Genomic DNA, 21,181 nt, shown 5'->3' on the forward strand with positions numbered 1-21,181 from the left:
GATAGTGTTATTAAGTCATATTGAGATCACATTACAGAAGGTACGGCCCATGAAGCAATGGGAAACTTTTTTCAAGCCCTCTGGTCATAGCTATAGTGCCTAATATTTTTATAGGCTAACATATGCTTAGAAGTACTTTAGACTTCAGCTAATCTCTCATATCTCTCTGTGAGACAAGTGGAAAATACTATCTTCCTTAATTTAGAGCTAAAGAAACTAAGATGAGGAAGAGCCTACAGCTACAGAGGAATATAATAGGAGAAAAAGAATTAAAATTTGAGACCTCCTGGTGCCAACTTCCTAGCTTCTCCTTCCAGACTATATCACCATTTTTGATAATGCTGTATTGTTCTAAAGCTTATGCACAAACCTGGCTTGAACTACATCCCACAAGTAGCAGTTTGATGTATCACAGAAAGAGAAACAAAATAAACTTTTATCATAACACAAAATTAATTACAATAATCTATTTTCTATAAACCCCAGTATGTGAACACTAGAGGATAACAATGACACATGAAATTAAATTAATTATACTTTCAAATAAAGACAATCTTTATAGATTTCCTTAATTTTTCTATGCAAAAAGCCTACAGAAATGCTAAATAACATTCTTTTTCTAACAGCAACGTTTTGAAGTTCATTTTAGCAGAGCTTATTTAACATTTCCTGATGCTGTGAAAGTCAATTTATGCAGAAAAAAACTCAGCAGTTAGAGACTTGGTTATTCCATTTTCCATTGCAGCGAAGATTTGAATCTTACTTTTTCTGAAAGCATCTTTAAAGAATTCTTCAAGCTGTCTGGAGAACGCTGGCTTGCAGAATTAAGCAGCAGGTCTGCATGGCTTGATATGAGAGGTTGTAGATGATTGATGTTGCTGAGAACTTCTTTTGCCTTGGCTGTGTTTTCAGGTGAATAGTAAATACACTGGTATCCAGTACTGTAATAACAGAGAGAGAGTCACATAATGTCAAAATAATTTCTGCTATTAATAACAATGCTTAATGTGCTAAAAATCTTAGTCCTAGTTTTGCAAAAAAATGACAGATACCTGAACTTCACTGATTTCATTGAAACCCTCTTTCCTTTAATGGTAAAACCAAATCCTTGCTTGAACAGTAAAGGGTAACAGACTGCCCACCATCAAACACTCCAAGTAGTACTGTTCAACCTAATCACGTAATCAGCAATTAATATTAACATAAGAAAAATGGGGTTTTATTTATTTATTTTCAAAAATGTAATTCTAGAGAAACAGGTTTCACCAAGTCAGGTAATAATCACAAAGAGCATAAGGCTCTTTGTTTTTCCAGTGAATTGCCCATCACATTATTAATTACCTCACTAGGTCTTTCAAAATGAGCCATTAATGTTTAATTGATCAATGGCCACACTATGTTTCAATAACCAGATAACCAGTTATCTGCAATAAAAAAACCCCGTGTTTAGTTTGCAAGAAAAGACACAGAAATGGCGTGTGAGAGTTAATTACTACAAAACCACACAAGTGCACACTGAAAACTTCCTACTTCCCTTTTAACTGTTCAGAAACTACAGGAATTCTTTTGCACAACTTCTTTTGTTTCCCTTGTTTTTTCCCCCCAACACTTACTAACTATGCGATATCCTTTTATACCTTTATTCCAAAATTCCATTTTAGACAGCATGCATACACCTACTGGTTCTTTGCTGTAATATACATTTCCCCACCTAAAACTCTTGTCCATAATCCTTCTCTTTATAAAGCCCTGCTTCAGTCTTTCAGAGAAACTAACAAAAATCTTTTGCAGTTTCAGATCAACCCATAATGCAGGAAAAAAATGCAACTGTGAAACTTCTGGAATATTACCAATGCCAAAGCAATGTAGATACTACTCCCCAGTTGGTTCTGTATCTCTTTTCTTTCCTTGTGTCTATTTGTCATACATCTTTCAGCCTCTTCCACCCTTTCCCCAATGACTTCAGTTTTTCTTAATTTCATATATCAAGACCTGAATTTTGACACTCATCCAATCCTTTGAACTTCACGTATTGCTTTGTCTTTTTCCAGACCTCTTCACTCCCCCATTTCCCCTTTGTGTCCTCTAGTGTCCCTTCCAGTTTCTTCTCAATGGTTTTCTACAATTTAGAAATTAAATTTAATTCAATAAAGGACATATGCAATACACATTCAGAAGTCCAAATGAAGTCACCTCCATAAAACTTAAAAGGCTTAACTTTTGGCAAAAACAGACAGATTCACGCCATCTTAAAACTAAGCCTCTTGCTTAGATACTTGGCCGAGTTACAGTCCCAAGTTCCACAATACTCCATCCTGTTTTTCTGTCTTTCACCAGTGCCTCCGTTTTTAGATACAATTCCTTGTAGAGGCAGTCAGAATGAATGGCATCTGAATCAGCAAAGCTTTGCCATGATCAGTCATGCTACCAGCCACATTAAAATCACTATGTCTCCAACACACAATCCATTATATGAGTTGCTAGACTGATGAGTGCAGTGGTCAGAATCATGAATATTTCAACAAAATTAATTGTATAAACTGTCTGTCCTAATAAATTGAGCAAAAAAAAAAAAAATAAAAATCACCGTCCCTCTGAGAAATGAGGAAATGGACACAGCTCTGGCTTCAAGGTGGCAACACTGTTAGTGAAATTCCCTTCCAAAGTTACATCTATCTCTACATTCACTGCAACCCTCAAGCTGTCAGACTCCCTAGACAGGGCAGGGATGAAGAGTAACAGTCTATGTTAATTGTAGCAAAGACACAGTCTTAAAAGTCTTGATACTTGGCAGCATGGAAGAATTTTCTCCAATTCCCCATCAGGCTTCTCTCTCCCTCTATTAAAGAGCCTTTTTGCAGGCTGAATCTGGCTTACACTGTTACCAAGTTCACCATGCACATAATCCTTTCTGGGATTCCCCTCAACCTTTAATTCCCAGATAATTTTCACTGATCTCCCACAGCTCTAAGCTTCACTGAATATTGCAGCAGAAAAGCTACAGCCAATTCTGTAAGAAAAGAGGAAAGATTCTAAACCTGTGGGTAGTTCTCATTTTAATAGAGCCAATCACAGCTTTTAACTGAAAGACATAGTGAAGAGAAGGACTCTTTCTTCAGAATGTTCTACCAGACCTCATTATTTAGCTAATATTAACATTTCCTGAGCCTCAGAAAGCATGAGACAACTCCAAATATTCAGTTTCTTTCAGAATTTGAGGGCAGCTTCCCCCTCTCCCCAAGAAAATGCACAATTATTTTTCAAAAAGAACAGGTTTGGGAGTACCTGAAATTTCTAATTGTTGTGTCTCAACACTGTTAAGGCTGACTACCCTGAGATTTTCTGTGGCCTTCACATTTGTGAAAAGACATTACTAACTTCCAATTCAACTAAATTAGTTTCCTTATAAATAATAATTTTTAGAGCTTGCTGATACACGTAGCTATGATATATAAGTAGTATTACTTAAAAGAAGTAGGTGGTGATAAAATATATGGAGAAATGTTTCACAGGTGTCCTAATGCAGAAACTAGATGAAGGGAATTACAAGAAAGAAGAAACTTTTGCATTAGGACAAAGGCCACATGGGTAGGTCCAGTGCAGGAAATCAGCAGCACTATGAAAACGTACCTTTGATATGTAAAATATGTTATTAGTCATGCACCTTTTGAAAAACTCTATAATAATGTCTTCTGGGTTAAGTTTCAAAGCTTCTACTAAGCATATAAACCCACACTTAATCGTTTCCATATATTGGCACCATCATTAACTATGTACACAGGACTGCCAGTGGTCATTTCAGTTTTAAAATTGCTTTAATGACATAGTCATGTAATTTTAATAAAGATGACATTGACTACATCTGCGATTTTAACTCTAAATTAACAAAGTTTTTGCCTGAGAATAAATACTGCAATACGCTAAATGTCTAATTTTTAATGACACTCCATGTAACTCCACTCCTGCTGTTAACTGAGTAATTTCTGTGACTGAGTTAAATTGTCACCATCTGGGACTGGGTTAAAATCTTTGAACAATGAACATTTGACCTCACATTTTTCATGGTCAAAACTGCAGACGTTAACATCAAGAACACAGTTAAAGCATACACAGCATGAACATCTAGCCCCAGATAACCTCGAGCTTATGACATTACTGAAGATACCAATTTGGTGGCTTATTTATGCATCACATGTATTCTGTCTAAAGTGGGAAGTTATGATTAAAAATAAATTGCTACATAAAAAAAAACAAAAAAACAACCCAAACCTCAGAGTTTTCACTGCCTCACGAAACAAAAATAAACCATATGATCAGTACTGAAGTTTGGAAAACACGCCTGAGAGAGATCAGAAGTTCGAATTTATTTTTTTCCCTAAGATTCCCTTGCAAACTTAGAAATTCTAATTTTGAATACTGAGGAAAATGAAATTATGTTATTACTTCTGTCTAATCTATATTTACTTGTGAAGCCCAAATCTCCACAAATCCTTATCTTGAAGAAATGGCTAAGGTTGTATGCACAGACCTTCTATTGCTGCTCTTCTGTTTCCTCTTCACTCCTAACTGACCCTTGGAATAACTCTGCATCAATGCCTTCAGCTGGCAATGGGACATGAGCTTCAGTGAAAAGAAAGGTCAACATGCCCATCATCAGCTTTCTAGAGACCCAGGTAGGACAGATGCCACAGTGGATACATTAATCTCACAGCAAATCTTTCTAGGAAGACTCCCTACAGGAAGGCTGAATGCCTAGGGAAAGCCTTCCACAGTTCTTCAAATCAGTTTTAGAGTGTCTTACATCGGTGGAAAGATGCAAACAGCCTTTAAAATAGGGGAGAATTTCATGCCTGGTAACTGAGCACAGTTCTTATAGAAGGAAAAAGGTACTGTGCCCCACCATAAGCCTGAGGCTAAACAGTGCCTTTCAGTGCAGCCTCTTCCTGGCCACCAGCTGAAATGTGTTAAAAGAAACAATGGCAAAGCCAGGATCCACTCTCCTCCTGCCACTCCTAGAGTCTGTGTAGATGGAACAGTTTCTTGCTCTCCAAAACTTGCAATCCTTGCCGACCTTTGCATGCAAATCTCCCCCAACTCCTCCTTCTCTTCTTTGTCCAGCCCCAGTCCCCTTTCTTTTGTGTATGCTTAAGGAAATACTTCAGGCAATTCTGTTCAGAGAGCCTAGCGGCTGGAAAGTACTGTGATGAGATTTTTCTGTCTCAATGAATAGCACAAACTTCGGCAGTTTCTCAACAAAACTTCCAACGACCTTAATACATTGATTTTATGGTCAGTGAAAAGTTGTTCATATTCATAAAGTCTAATTTTCCTTCTCACACGCACATAGATATACACAGAGACACAAAAAATGGGAAGTGAGCAAAGAATAATGTCTCTGTGAGAAATGCTGTGCTTGACAGGCTGTGGTTTCCCTTTCAGAATAAAGGTTGCAATTAGATCAACACAAATCATTACTATTTCAACATCTCTGTGACTTTCTGTGAAATAGTACCATTTCAGGTTCCTCAGAGAATGGAAATGGGTTGAAGGCTATGAAACTCTGGAAACAGGAACCCTGAAGATCTCGGCATTAATAAAATCTCTAGTAACAAGCACGTTAGCAAAGGAGCACACCTTGACCAAAAATCTAGGCCTTGTCAAACAAAAAAGGGTCCTTCTAGACAGTTCAAACCCAAATTAGTATGGCTTTAAAAAAAAAAAAAAAAAGATCAACAGAAAATCCTTTTCAGTACTATTCCAGCTTTAAGTTTGTGCTAATTGAAAGTAGGATAATTTCTGAAGAACTTGCCAGAAATGGTGTACAAAACCATAACAAATCACAGCACCTAATATAGCTTGTGGGACACCTCTGTTTTTCTTGATGGTTAGTACTGGGGCATTAAAAATCTTGTAATCATAAGTCTATGTGTTTTGGCTGAAGCAGAGATCATCAAATTAGATTTTAAATCAGAAAATATTCTTTGATGTACACCGAAAGAGATTTATGAACACTTCAATCAGTGAGGCATTGTATGGGTATAACTTACAGAATATCTGCCTTAAATGTTCCTGCACAACTGAACTCTAAAAGTAATAATTTGGTGTGCCATCTAGACTGATGAGAAGACAAGCCCTTCCATTTGCTGGAAGGAGAAGTAATCCATGCTTGTGTGCAGGCCAACAGAAGACTGAATCTGAACAACTGACTGACTTTCTCTTTTAGCTAGAAATAAGGAAGGAAAAAAATAAAAAGAACAAACTAATGCAGCATTATGAAAAAAATTCTAAAATAAATGTATATCATACACAGGTAAACACAGGTAATTACTATTCAGCAATGATTTAGCATCCTTTATTCGTCATACTTCATTTAGCTCAATTTAAATACTATCATGCCTAAACAAGATTTAAAAATAGCATTCATTGTTCTTACTGGTCTTATGAAGTTCACTACTAGTTACTAAAGGGACATACTAAAGTCATGCCTTATAGACATGCCTGATGTTTGTAGTGGTAAAGCCCTTTATCTGTCCCTTTGTTGCAGATAAAGAATAGTACAGGTTGTGAATGCGTTATAAAGCAACGGACCTGGCTTCAGATCACATACCATCAAGCCTTGCTTTCACCTGACAGAAGAACTTTTCTCCTCCTTATCTGAGATCATATTTTCAAAAAATAACTTTTTTTTCCCTTTTAATGTGACTTTTTTGGTGGTAACAAATGAGAGAAGAATTGGAAAAATATTGCATTTTTAATAAACATTATACACCACCTTCCCTTCTTTCATCTGCATAGAAATGTATATTCTGTGTAATAGAAAATATGCCAGAGCTATCTTCAGATACATTTTCCACATTCTTCTGTCTGATAAGCTTTCATGAAACCTATGTTTCAATCATGTTTTGGTTTGGCAATTGCAAATGCAATTATGCTCTTGCAAGATGGAGTATAACCTTGCTACCAGTTAACAGTTCCTTTTTTTTTTGTTAATTGCTTAAGTATAGGTTTGAGCATGGACTATTTTATGATATGCTGACACCGCTGAATATTTCAATAAACTGTTCTAATAATCAGCCTGAAGGTCAAAGGCATTCAAGGCATTCTGTCATGTGCACTGACAATGTTTTGAAAGCTACCAGGACTGGCTTGAGAAACAATCTCTTCCCACATCTTCCTCTAGGTCTTCAGCTCAGTTAGCCTAAAGGCAACAGCTGCTAAATCTGCATTTTTTTCTGTTCATTTTGTATTCTGACTGATATCTCAAGGTGTCACTTCTTCCTTCAACCAAACCTACAGAAAAGCTGTTCCCATTCTACAACAGAAAATTTAAATTGTAAAAGCTGCCCCTGGAAATGCTATGTGTCCTCAAAGCATCCTCATGCAGCTAAACAAACAGGTGCATACAATATAAAGTTGTCATTGCCACAGTGAAAGAAGTTTCTCCGTGGTAAGAATGAGAATGGTCCTTTTATGTATCTATTTAAGGTAGACTCACTTTGAATATTCAAATAAGTGAGATCACATTCAGAGCTTGCTTGCTCCAGCCTTTTGACTCACAAAAGTTCTTCTCGTTGAGGAAATAAAAAAACATCATGTGGACTTTTCTCTGAGCTGCCCTCAAAGATAAAGAGAAGATGAATTTTGGATGTTTCCTCCTTTCTAATTCATGGGAATTCATACATTAAGTGACCACTTTCTTCAGGTCTGGCAAGCAATTAGCGAAAAATTGCAGTCCCCTGTTTTCAGTGCTTAAACTTTAGTTTGTTAGCCTGACTAAGGATCTTTTTTTAGGAAGAGTCTGACGTGACAGTAAATGTCGTTATTCTGGCTGTATCATCCTAAAGACAGACTTGTGCTCTTCCAGGGGAACAAAAAAACACAAAGAAAACTGCACTGTCAGAGTAAAGGTCCAGCATCTTGTCCTCCAAAGTCACCAAAATACAGGTGCTTCAAAGGGATGCAGAAAAGTCTACGCAGCAGGGAAGATATAAGGTGATGTATAAGGTGATGTGTATGCACTGTGAAATAGGTTCAAATGCCTTAGTAAAACCTGCACAAAGGTTTACCCAGTGCTCCTGAACACAATCCTCTATCAACCCAGAGGTCTACATGGTTGAGTCAGTGAAATAGGAATGAATGAAAATGAGAAGAGGCTCTGCTGCACTGAGTATCCTTTGCCATCTTAGCCTTCTGACAGGTGACATTGTGCAGGATCCAAAGAACAGTCTGGCCCATCATCTCCTCCTCTCCCCTGTTATGGGCAACTAAGAAACAAGGGTATTATCCATTCATTCCTATGAGATACTGCAATACATGTTCTCCCAGGAAGACCTCAAGACAGACTGTCTCTTCCCTATAAGGCATTTCCCCTTTTTTTCTCCAATGAGCAGAAATCACAGATAATAATTTCAAGTTTGCCTCACAGCTATCCTCCACTTTGGGAAACCACGTTGAGCCAATGCGGATATGCTGCAGAACTGTGCAAATGAGAAACTGTTCATTTTCTGAAAGATGAACACTGTGAGGACTGGAACTGCAAAGGACTTTTTATCACTTATGACTTCAATTTCTTACAAAATGTAATAAACCCCCACTAAATACTATCACAACTATACTAATCAGATAGTTAAGTTGCAGATAATTTATGAAATGTCTTTAGACATTTTTTCAATCAAGAAACACGTACTTCATAGGCCTCCATATCATGGGGATAAGGCTGCCTATACCAGTCTGCTGACAGCAGAATAGGTACTTGTGGTTAACACAAAGTCCATTTGTAGGTCTAACAATCAATGATATTCGTGCTTCATTAGCAGGTTTCATCACCAGAGGTGACCAGGGAAATGAAAGATTTTAGAAGATTTAATAGGGGTTTTATGCCATGCAGTACAAACAGGGGGAAAAAAAAGTTTTCAAAGGAAATGTATCTGCTGGGTTTTATTTGGTTTTAGCATTAATGCCAACTTCTAGTTAACGGAGAAATCAACAGTAGATTTTTATAATTTCTTCTTTTATTCTTTATGATAATGTACCTGTGAAACTTTTTTAAGCATTAACTATAATGGGATTCATTTCCTACGGAGTGTCGTGATGATTTAGATCAGTATACATACAGTACTTCCTGCATTCCTTTTCGAATGCTGTGTCACTGACTGCATGGGGTTGGCACAGTTAGTCCAAGTGTTGAGCAGTCACAGCTGCGGGTGCTGCCAGTGTCAGCTGTGGCTGCTTGAAACTTCTTAACAGCCATAGCAACAAACACAAATATGCTCAATACTGAGATAGAAAAACATACAACTAACACTTCTGTATGTGTTCAGTGGTTACCAAAGCATTTGAGTACAGCAATAAACTGAAACTCCAGTTAAGGCCTGTCTCTTTGCCTAGTCTTATTTTGGCTTTCTGAAGAATAAGAGTAGTTTTTTATTTATTTCACAGGCACGCTAAAAAGATTTTTGTCCACATATGCCAACGGCTGTCAGAAAAGAAGATGCTATATTAAGCTGCTGTTTCTTTATTGAAAAATTGTGTATAGCTATTTTGCACTTAGCACAAGAATTACCAAAGACATATCTCATTCTGAACCATGTGTTTTCAAGCACTGATATTCCTCCAGCTTCTTATAGTATGGAAAGACAATTTCACAGTTTTTAGTATGTGTTTAAAACAAGTCTTGACACTGAAAGTAAACTGTGCTACAATTTTACTGTCCAGCAAAGGAGGGAAGATAAAGGAAAAATTTCATGAATGCATGCTTGTCCAGTTCTAGTAGATTTTAACCTAGTATTCCACGTATTCAGCAGGGTAAACTGTTTTGTTACTCAGTGAGTTCATAACATTGTAATGCAACTTTAGTATTTTCCTAGCTACTTACAAAAATACTTACTTCCGTCTTTCTGCCTCAAATTTACTCAGCAGTTTTCGGAGACCACCATTCTTAAATCCTTGGAAATGCGCTGCTGGGGCTCCCACAGTGATGACATCATACAGAGCATCTGGAAGGGGAACAGACAAGCACAGAGATTTGCATGCGTCTATGTCCAAGGTATGGCAACACTATGATACCTACCTTACAAGACGTGAGAACAAGTCTGTATTATTTCCAAGGAATAATAGAGAATCTGTGTCTCAAGGAGGCCCAAGAGCTAATCAATCTTTCCATACAGCCACCTGCACACCTAAGAAATTTTATCTGATTTATTGCTACACCTAAATTATATGCCACAGTGTAGAACAACATTCTAGCTCTGCAGTTTACAAAGCTGCCAAGTAAATTGGCCCTTCATATATTTCACTTTACTACCCCTTTCATTATTTAACTTGTAGTCATGTTAAGATGCACGGATTCATGCATTTTAGAGTCAAAAGAGACCACTATGATGGAATAGTCTGCCTGCCTGAATAATACAGGCTTACAGAATTACAGCTAATGATTTCTGCATCAAGCTTATATCTTCTGGTTGAGTGAAGCCATTTATTTTTTTCCCTAAAAAAAAAAAAAAAAAAAGACTACATTTAATCTTGATTTAAAGATTTCAAATGACAATGAATTCATTGCATTCCCAGAGAAGTTGCTCCAATGGTTAATCAGACTAGTAAAAATCTCCACTTCTTTTCTAGTTTCAATTTGTTTAGCTTCCACTTCCAGATATAACTACCTGTTTAATGCTAAACTGAAGCGCCCTGTTCTATGACATATACTTAGTCTTTATATATGTTTAGAAACAAGTCAGTTGTTTTCAGCCAAAAAGCTACCAGAAATGAACTATACTTTTGAAATTCTTGCTGATACAACAAACTGTTCTTACTCTCTTTATGTACCTGATATATATATATATATGTATGTACCTGATTGATATATATATTTATATGGGATGAACTTTTTCTGTGGATGTATGCTTACAGAACTGGAGAGATGGAACATCTTTTTCAAAAACAATATCTCATTTTTTGCCTGTGATTGATTGCCAGTGCGGAGATGAAGATTCAGCTACAGCCCAAACCACAATAACTACCCCTTCAAAGTTTAAATTTACATTTTCAGAATTTACGTTTGTCCTAAGCAGTAATTGTTTTGTGCCCAAGCTTACTGAAGGTATAAAAATACAGGTCAGAATGTCTCATTCTTGAAATGTATTTCTATAGGAAATATTAGAGGATATTTTTTTTTTAGTGAACTATTTTATTCAGCAAGGAAGCTTTCCATGTAAATTAAAATCTAATCCTCTCCTAAAATAGAAATTTTCTTGCATTCTGATGATAAATATCCCTAGAAGCAAGAACACTGTACAAATGATTCACAGTTAATGAACTATGTTTTACTTCTAGAGCTGAATCTCAAAGCATATTTGCTCAAATTAATTTGAACTCCAATGAAATGGTGACTCTTCAATTTCCACTTAAAAGGAGAAGTGACATAATTTCATTAGCCTAAGGTGAGCTTCAAGATTCTTAAATAGCCTATTCTTTCAGCTCTTCATAGAAATGTATCCATCATAAATAATCTTGGGCTATTGGAGCTCCATCGGTACTTGACAATAAGTAGTTCTATTGCTTAAAACAGCGTTGTCTTGAAACGAAAATAAGAGATGAACCCATCAGGTTAACTGAATAATGGCTTCTGAATATATTTACAGATAACTTATGAAACTAAAGGAACGCATTTGAAAGACTAAACCCTAGTGCTTTTTATGACTCTGTTTTAAAAATAAATAGTGACCCTGCTTACAGCTACTCTGGGGGCGGTGGTGGCGGCTGTATTTACCTAGAAGGAAGCTTTCATTCAGCCTGTGGCCTCTTCTCAGCATGGTCAAGGGGCAGCTGTTTGAGACACAGACACACCCAGAACAGCTGAGCACCTACCCCATGCAAGTGAACATGGGAGAGTGAGGATGGTGAAGAAGAAAATGTCTACAACCCTGCTGATGGGCATGGGGCAGCCTCATTCCCACTCTCCAGAGCACAGTACACTGGAAAGTGCTGCAAGACTCGGGAGGAATGCCTTGTGACGTACTCCACTTACACATCAATGCAGGTCCCTGTGAAGGACATGCAGCATGAATGCACTGGTACAGGAATGTTTCAGGAACTCACAACCATCACCCACTTCACGAACAGACTACTGCTGACAACTGTTTACAGTTGAGGTAAAGCTTAAAATGCAGCAGTCATAGGAGCTGCATCATGTTATCAGTGTGCTCCCCCCAAATGACTAATTAGTAGATGTTAAAAAAACCCTCAATCCTTCCTCAAATACTTACTTCAGAATTTGAAGAAAGAAAATGCAAACAGTGCAAGGAAACTGAACTCTAAATCAACCATCATTTCATGCTAATTGTGACCCAGAGATACACTCACCTCCTACTTATACAAGTGAAACACTAACACCTGTTACACACTTGCCAAAACCCAACAATTCCTTCACCATGCAGAAATATAAACTAACTGCTCATCACTTCTTCAGAATAAAGCATAGAGCTTTTGCAACACGGTGGCAGCCACAGTGACACGGTAGAAGTTCCATAAACCTAAGCTTTGTCAGATCAATTTAAAGAGCTAAGGGATTTTTATGTCAAGCACAGCTCAGTCTCAAATTTGAAGCAACCTTCTTGCCTTCACAGCAGGCAGTGAGTGTCTCACACTGGTCAGAAGCAAAATAAAAATATCTTCAGTCCCCTGAATTTATTTAAAACAACCACACTTAATGTATAAACAGGGACAAAAGCAAAGCTATGGCAATACATAAATTTAACTTCTGTAGGATGATGAACAAAGCAAAATGTAGTGTTCGCCAAATGGAGAGGGATAGTTATCCTATAATGAAATAATATTTTTCTCAAAGTGTTCCTACTAGAAGTTTAAACACACAGGTATTTTCTATTCCATGTCAGTACCCAGTACCAACCCAAATCAAAGTTCAGTAAAAGTAAACCTGTTACTGAACATGTTGAACAAAAAAAGCATACACACGACAGATGGGATGGGATTAAAACCTATCTTGCATTCCAAAATCAAGACATTCGACAGCGTAAGGGTTAATGACAGCTTTACGGCTCATCAGTTTGTTTAATGACCGCCTCTGTGAATGTTCACATGCTTTCTTTTTATCTTTTCTCCCCGCCCCCAGCAGTCTCCAGGTTATATTCCAGGTGCCCTTTGATATAGGCCAAGCAAAGCATGAGATGGGAAAGACCAACTTGATGTCAGTGCTGCTTACTCCAGAATGATTAGCAACTACAAAACCTGTTCAAACCGTATATATCTAATACAAGACACAGCTCTTTAGTGCTCATAAAATGAGACTTATTTCTGTAGACTAAATAGATTGGACGGTGGCTATGTAATAGATACAGAAATCATTTATCCAACTAAAGGTGAACATAATAACAATTATCAATTACTTTTTCTTATATTTATCCTATAGTGCTACCAAAATATCCTAAGCATATTGAGGAACCCATTTTGTATACAAAGACATGAAAAGAGCTCCCCGTAACTAAGGTGTCAGTCTTCCAAGAATATGTGTAAGCAGAAATTCCCTGATTTTAACACAAGTTCTCTTTATTATTAATACTTCAAAATCTCTAAAATTGAGCATAACAAAAACCATGTTATCTAATTCTCAGGTCAGTAAACAACAGCAAAAGAAAAAAAGGGAGAGTTTTGTAATTTAAACAAAGTTCTAAATTCAGAAGATGATTCTAACATTTATCTCTTTTTGTACCCTTTGAAATTATGCACTAATTAACCATACATCACAAGCAAAGTGGTTTTGGAGGACAAAGGAGAAAACTCATTAAAAACAAAACAAAACTCAGGTAGTGTAAAAGTCATGGGTGATTAAATGGAATATTTCATTCCAGTTTTTTATTTAGGAAATAAACATACAATGCCCTCTTCCCAGAGAGGTTTTCTTGAAAAGACATAAAATTAAGGTTCTGACCACCTGTCGTCATTAGAAATCTAAAAATGCTTTTGAACAATCAATTAACTTCAAAACATTAGCTAAACTAAAACAGTGCTGTCATATTCTATTACTATAAATCCCCATCTTGTTAAAATGTTTGGAGGCACTGTTGTTCATTAAAAGAAGTAACAAAATATTGAACCAATATAGTATCTAACAGACAATCAGAAGTCCCTGTGTTCCAACTTGGAAGTGGATGAACATCAGCCATACACAGTATAATACTCCTATAATCACTGCTTGTATTTACTGTTTTACAATCTGCTTAGATGCAGTGTATTTATAAGGCAAAAACCTTACAGAGTGTAATTTCCCTGTTTCTAGTGACAGCAAATTTAATAGATCTCAAATTATCATCAAATTATTCACCATACTATGATTTGCTTATATGTTTTTGTATCATTACAATCTTTTATCTGTAAATGACGCTGCTAAAATTATATGCAAGCAGCAGCAACAGAATTCTGCATTAAACAGAATCACAAACATTACAAAAAATTATCACCCTTCCCGACAGTATTAGAAGTTCAAAGTATTTTCAGTGTTATCAGTGAGATGTTTTCACTTAACACTAAGCAAATGCTTACGTGGCACAGGGTAGCACTGAATAAGTTGACTTAGGCACAAGCAGCACTGAGCTCATTAAGGCTTCCTAAGAAACAGGACACACTAAGTTCAAAAGTAGCACTGTCCTTAATGTCCACGCAACTCGCATCACAGGCTGGCGAGTGCATCCCCGCAATCTCTGGGAGGAAATGTACTGTGCTCTATCACCATCTCTGGTGGCACAGTGGGGAAAAAATACCCACACCACCTTAGAAACCAGACAGGTAAGCCTGGCTTTTAGACTACACTGACACTATGGATCACAATGAAAAATTAAGCCAATGCCCTAGAACAACGTGACTCTTACTAAACATTGTGCAGTGTGTCAGTATGAATTATGGCAGTATTAGTTCTGCATTGCCATAACAGAATACTTTTAACCACACACAGGTTACCAATACATTTCAGTCAACATATATTCTGCATTTAATTATTTGTTTGAGGTATCACAGAAACAAAATGAGCACAACACTCCTGATACTTATTTTAAAAAAAGAACTCAAAAGAAATTTAGATAACCACTTCACAGTTTTCCAAGAGCTGCAGTCAGTAACCAAAACCTGTGGTGTCAAAACGTGAGGCAGAGAAATCCCTTGCACAGCTTTAACTTTGGACCTGACGCCTAAGTTTCAGCACAGACTCAGGACTTCTGATCAATCTCAGCGGCACTATGTCCGGGGGCAGGTTACAGAACTTGTAGAGAAAAGTGGAGGATGGGCAAGCTGGTCACTTCTTTGATCTCATGATTTACTTCAGTGTGGTCCTCCATGGACAGTACACACACAGTTGCTCTAGAAATATTCCAAAGAACATCCAAAACAGAAAGCTTAGGTCTTAGAAGCAAGTACACAGGCCTGAGAGAATAAAATCAAATCCTTCAGGAAGACAGGCAGGTTCCCGATAAGTACACAAAACAAAGGCAGGAAATAACCACACAGTAAGTTTCTTGAACCCATCAAAATGAAAAATTAAACACTTTAAGCCTGTGCAGCAGTATGCATTCTTAAATAAAGAATCTGGAAGCTTGATTTTGATTTTATTAAAAAAATAAGACAACCACCAAACAAACAAAAAAAAAGCGCCACAATCTAGTCATACAAGAAACCTTCTGTATCAAGCCATACTGCATGAATCTTGTGAACAAGCTAATTTCACTGATTGGCAAAACACATTCAACATGAAATGAATCTTAGAATTTTCTTTAAAAGTCAAGCGTACTTTTTGATATTCTTTTCTCCTCAACCTTCTTCCAAATCCACGTAAGCCCAAATTGCACATGAATTTTCTAAAATATAAAATCAATTCAATACTATTACTTTCTGTGTTTTTTTATCTGCAGCACCTTTATGTCCTACCTACAAAGTTTAACAAGACTGTTACCAATATCCTACTATTAAGTGAAAAACTCAAAAATACCAAGATTCAGCTCTCTAAACAGCATACCTTTCAGTTCTATCGCGGTTTTAAATTTCACGTGAAAGCATGTCCACCTAATGTTCATCCTTGAAACTGGATATGTAAATCAAGATATTTACATCTTTACAAGGGCTAAAATGGAAACCATACCTCTCAGCTGCAACTTTAATTGTATTTCAATGCATACTTTGTCATACTTGGGGAATTTCTCTGCAGAATATACTTTACCTTTCAATCGAGGACTATGCACGTGCATTCTTTGCAGATGAAGATTTATTGGGATGAATTCTAATGTTTTTTCTCCTTTGCTACAGCTTGATTTGAAGGAAGAACCTGAAAAACAAAAGTTTAAAGAATCATTATCTTAAGCACCCAGCAGATGTTTTGTCTTCTTTTCAATGTGAGGACAATGTTTGTATGTTAGGAGTCGTCTTTAATTTACTTTTAATGTGCGACTGTATATTAGGAGAAGAATGGTTCACTAACTTGAGTCTCAGCATGTATCCATATTGAAAGCAACAACACAGCTTTTAATTCACAGAACAATGTGATTTTTTTAATTCTAGGTGGTAGACGTTTTTTCCCTCTGTATGAAATCGGTCTATAGCCTGCTGAAGCAATGTCACAGTTAATGTGCATTATGTTTATTCTGTGCTAAGGACACATGGGTACAGAGCTATGATGGTAATGCATTTTCACCAAGTAACATTTTTTTATTCAAACTAAAGTATTGAAGTATTACATTCACTAGGCTATGCATTCTTCCTATTAATTCAAATAAAGAAACAAACTAGCTTAAGAAAAATTGTAAATTAGTTTTCTTTCTAAAAAGCCAGAATCACAAGCAGCACAGCACTATGGAAAAGAAAAAATCATCCGGTTGCATACTTCAAAAGTATGAGATTATTATATTATATACCCTATGGTGGTATATAGGAATATAATTAAAGCCTGACAGTATGAAAAAGTAATTTACCTGGAGATATTTGATACAGCATATATATAAAAAGAAAGGGTGCAGGTTAGGAAAGAGAGGTGGTCCTATCCTCTCACTCAGTCAGCCCATACTTAGACCATTTTTTCAGCACCCTATCATTTTGCCAAGCATTAATCATTTGGACTAAAATTCCTCTGATTCAGATAGGATTAAAAATAAAATATCTTTGGAAAGGTTCAACCTTTTCTTGCAAACAACAACAACAACAAAAAGACAAATTCTTTTTGACTTGCTCAGTGAAGACTTGCTAGAGGTTATCTGTTGAAACGGCCAAAGATTCCAACAGGACTAACATTGAGTCTCCCAATGCAAATCACATTGCCAAAGTGAACCAGTGATGCTCCAGACCAGTCAACCCTGCTTAGGCTGCCACCTAAGTTTAGTAACTGAAAGCAATACATTAACAAGATTAAGAGCAGAGGTAGCAAAAAAAGCAATTGACAGGAGTCAAAGATTCAGATTTGATAGGAAACCTGGGGATACAGGCAGGAACCAGGAGTCACTGATGATGAGGAACAGCAGTGGGAAACCTGTACTTGGACAGTGCAGAAAAGCAAAATTATGGGAGCAGTGAAAGGAACTCGAACTATATCAAAAACGAAATGGGAATAGTGCAGGTGAGAAGACTGTAAATAATTAGGAAAGAAAACAGAACAGGGGCAGATTATTTATGAGAATTTAGCTGAGATCAAGGTCAAAGCTTAAGGAATGATAACTGGGTCTGAAACAAGGAAGAACTGGCAGACTAAGAGAATAAAATGACAGCAGATTAAAAGGGACAGGCAAAAGAAGAGTAGGAGGGAGGAGGTCTGCTCTCCCTGGAGGACACATCTATCCTGAACTGGAGTAGAACACATGCAGCATTGCTGAGTCTTGTTATTCTTCTTTTCAGAAAAGATCTGTGAAACAAGAGTTCGTCCCCATCCAGTGAGTGCCAGAAACATATGGGATAATAACCACCCACTGCTATTGGTTATTCTGTTTACCCAGGTATGAGAGATCCATGCAGTGGAATTAATATCTCAATCTGCATATTATAAAACTAATTTTCAGTATAGTTTGTTTTCATATAACCTGGTAAGTTGTACTGAAGGACCAAGAAAAATAGATTCCTTCTATTAAAATAGTTGTTGTTATTGTTGCAAGATTAAACTCTTCAGAGTTAGGAAATACCAGAATATAGATGCAACCTTCATTTGACATCCACCCGAAGAGGTGCTGTGATACAGCCTTCAATGACATATCACATACTAGTTTTTTGCAGCTCATTGAATGCTTAGGGTCTTTGCTGCTCACTTTAGAAGCAGTGTTTCATATTTTCTTTCCAACTTTTACTTTGCTATCTGGATTCACATATATTGCTCAAGGATCCAACAAAACCAGGATTATTAATTTCCTCAAACCTGTCTACCACATGCATAACACAGTTTCTAATGGCTTTACAAATATTTATAGAATAATTTTAACTGGCTGAATAAAAGGGATATAATTTTATCCATTCTAATGGCAGAGAATAACTAAGGTCAAAGCATTTAGGAAACAATGCATCATTATGAGATACAGGGGATCTCATTCTACAGAGCATGCATTATAAAGCAACATCACATTCCATTTTGGAAGCACAGCTCCCACCGAGCTGAATTACATCCATAAGTACTGAATACTCCTGCAAAACATCTTGCTTCTATTTCTAGGCTTCCAAAAAGGAACACCATACCCTAACCACTTCTGAAGTCTGACTTGCCTAGTGTCACATAGGAACTTTGTGACAGAGGCAGGGATAGTGTCCAATTCTCCACAGCAATATTAAATTGCCTTAACCTCAATTGTCTTTTCTTCTCCTTCTAGGGCTGGATGAATGAAAAAAATTCAGTTTGATGACTGAAGTGAAAAAAAAAAAATACTCTCTGTGTGTGTAAACTATTTCAGGTCAAACTAAAACAAAACAATTTCAAAGTTCTACTCCCTTCCAAAACCACAAATCCATGTTTTAGATTAACCTGAAATTATTTGTTTTGATGTTACCTAACCCTTTCAGACTCCTGTTATGTTTCCTTGAAATAAAAATACTTAGCATTCTCTATAATTCTACCCATTTCTGAGGATAAAAGTGTTTGTCAAAACAACTTAAATTAAGACTATTTCTAATTTGCTTAAACCTCAATTTTAAGTAAATATGCTGCTAAACCAAAATTGCTAATACTAATGCAGTCATCTGATTCTTTTAAAAATTGAGAGATTGGAATGAAAGTAATTAATTGTTCTACTAACAACAGTTTTCTCCATTAAATTCCACAAATAGCTCAGTTGAGTGTGAAAGTAGGTATCTCTTGGAAAACACAATTTGGGAACGGTTTGGAAAAATTTTAGCTGCAGATGCTATCTCCCCTTCTATACTCTGCTTACTTATGAGTGAACAGTATCTTTCCTAGCACTGATACAAAAGCAGATCGGAGATATGTGTACCTAGACGACTTACATGGAGTTGGTCCTTCAGAATTGTTTGACAAGATACGTGTAAAATACTGCTTGTTAAAGGAAAGCAATTTTTCAGTGAGTAGCAGAGCAAAAATGCTAAACATGTTAACATTAACCCGGCTTTTGATGCACCAAGGAAGGAGAACAATGTCAATGAGTTTGTGCTTCCACATATCTCTGGCTGCCAACACGGCAGTGAAGCAAAGGCAGCGGCAAAAGCACTCCTTGGCTTTCCTAGAAGAATGTAGCCAGTTGGCATTGTCTTAAAATGAGGCTTCCTGAAATAGCAACCTGACTCAGGAATTTTGCATCTGAGGCCAGGTAACAAAAGCCTGGTCTAGTTTAGAAATCAACCTTACTGAGTTCTTAAGTAGAAGTACTGCTGATTGCAACTACCCCTACTAGGACGGCTGCTTGTTTCTGAGCAGATCTGGATCTCCAGTGCAGATGCACAGGTACTCCAGAGCACTGAAATTTTCAAGCTGTTTCAGAATGGAGAGAACTGCTTCAACACAAACTCAGGTAACGTGCTAACTATGATAAAGTAGAGAAGCTTAGTGGTACAGGCTGAACTGTAAAGCAAAATATTTTTTGGCATGAATCTTTGACAATGGCAAAGTAAACACCATTGATACACTGACCTGAAAAGTCTGAAGTTATACTCACATCTCTCCTCTTAGCATCTGCTATCTTGTACTTAAATTTCCTGTCTTTAAAATGTTCTGTCAACATTATTTTTTTAGCAACTACAGAATGAAGTCAAATATATGTCTGTCTTGCTTTTCTTATCAAACACTATAATCTTGCTTTTAAAAGTATAATGTGTACTGTTTATAGAGAAAAAAAATCCCAAATGGGAATGGAAGAGGAACCGGGACACTGCATCCTAAAACATGCAATGAATTTTATCCACATCCCCTCCATTCCTTTTGAAAAAAAAAGAAGTAGGGACAAGTTTCTGAAAATTGTATGCAGGGAGATTAATCTCTGTCTCTGTTCTACACAGAACTGCAATTACTTGTGGCAAATGATCTAGGCAGAAAAAAATCTAGTTAAAGACAAGTAATGGACAGCAGAAGCATATAAGAATCTCTTCTAGATTTTGTTTTACTTTTGGGCAGCCAATCCTACATTGCCTATAGGATCAAAATGCAGATTTGAGGTTTTAGTCTAGCTCTACATACATATACACAACAGACACCCCCCCTTTATATTTATAATTAAAAATCATAGTGCATTTTTATGCAAATATAGTGCAGGGTTAAAACTAAATACTGTCTTCATTAGAAGGACTGGGCTATTATTTGGCTTTAGAATGTACACATACATATCATGCTGATCACAATAAAATAAGTTTTCAAATGTTAAAGTAACTTTTCACACAAGATGCACAATCGGGGTTTTCCAAGTATAAACCAAGTATTTTACCAGCACTACATTAGTAAGGGGGGGAAAAAGGGTTGTTGAAAAAATGAGCTTTAGGTATGTACCTGACTGTTCACCTCCAAATTAACACCTCTTCATTATTTCTCATCCTCACTACAATTACCAGGTTGATTTGGTTTTCTGCTCTGGTTTGTTTTTCGAGAAATGTTCGTACTCTTTTGTATATGTGCTGGTACTGTCTTCCTCAACAATCTCAAGTTCCCTGGTCCACTGCTGTTCTTTCAAATCACAGCACAGACAGGTCATTTAAAAATCACCAACTCTTTTTAAAT

At 36.7% G+C, this 21,181-nt stretch overlaps 1 protein-coding gene across 3 annotated transcripts in view; it reads right to left on the reverse strand.

The window, feature by feature from the left end:
• The window catches only part of INPP4B (inositol polyphosphate-4-phosphatase type II B), a 345,506-nt gene that overhangs the window by 79,315 nt on the left and 245,010 nt on the right, over positions 1–21,181 (reverse strand). For all 3 annotated transcript variants that reach the window (XM_013303957.3, XM_055797014.1, XM_055797015.1), the window contains 3 exons: positions 16,217–16,321; positions 9,887–9,995; positions 764–941 (listed from right to left, as the gene is read on the reverse strand). In XM_013303957.3, coding sequence (XP_013159411.3) covers positions 764–941; positions 9,887–9,995; positions 16,217–16,321 — 392 coding nt within the window. The remainder of the gene's footprint in view (positions 1–763; positions 942–9,886; positions 9,996–16,216; positions 16,322–21,181) is intronic.

This window comes from Falco peregrinus, chromosome 2, assembly GCF_023634155.1.
Source record: "Falco peregrinus isolate bFalPer1 chromosome 2, bFalPer1.pri, whole genome shotgun sequence".
NCBI lineage: Eukaryota > Metazoa > Chordata > Aves > Falconiformes > Falconidae > Falco > Falco peregrinus.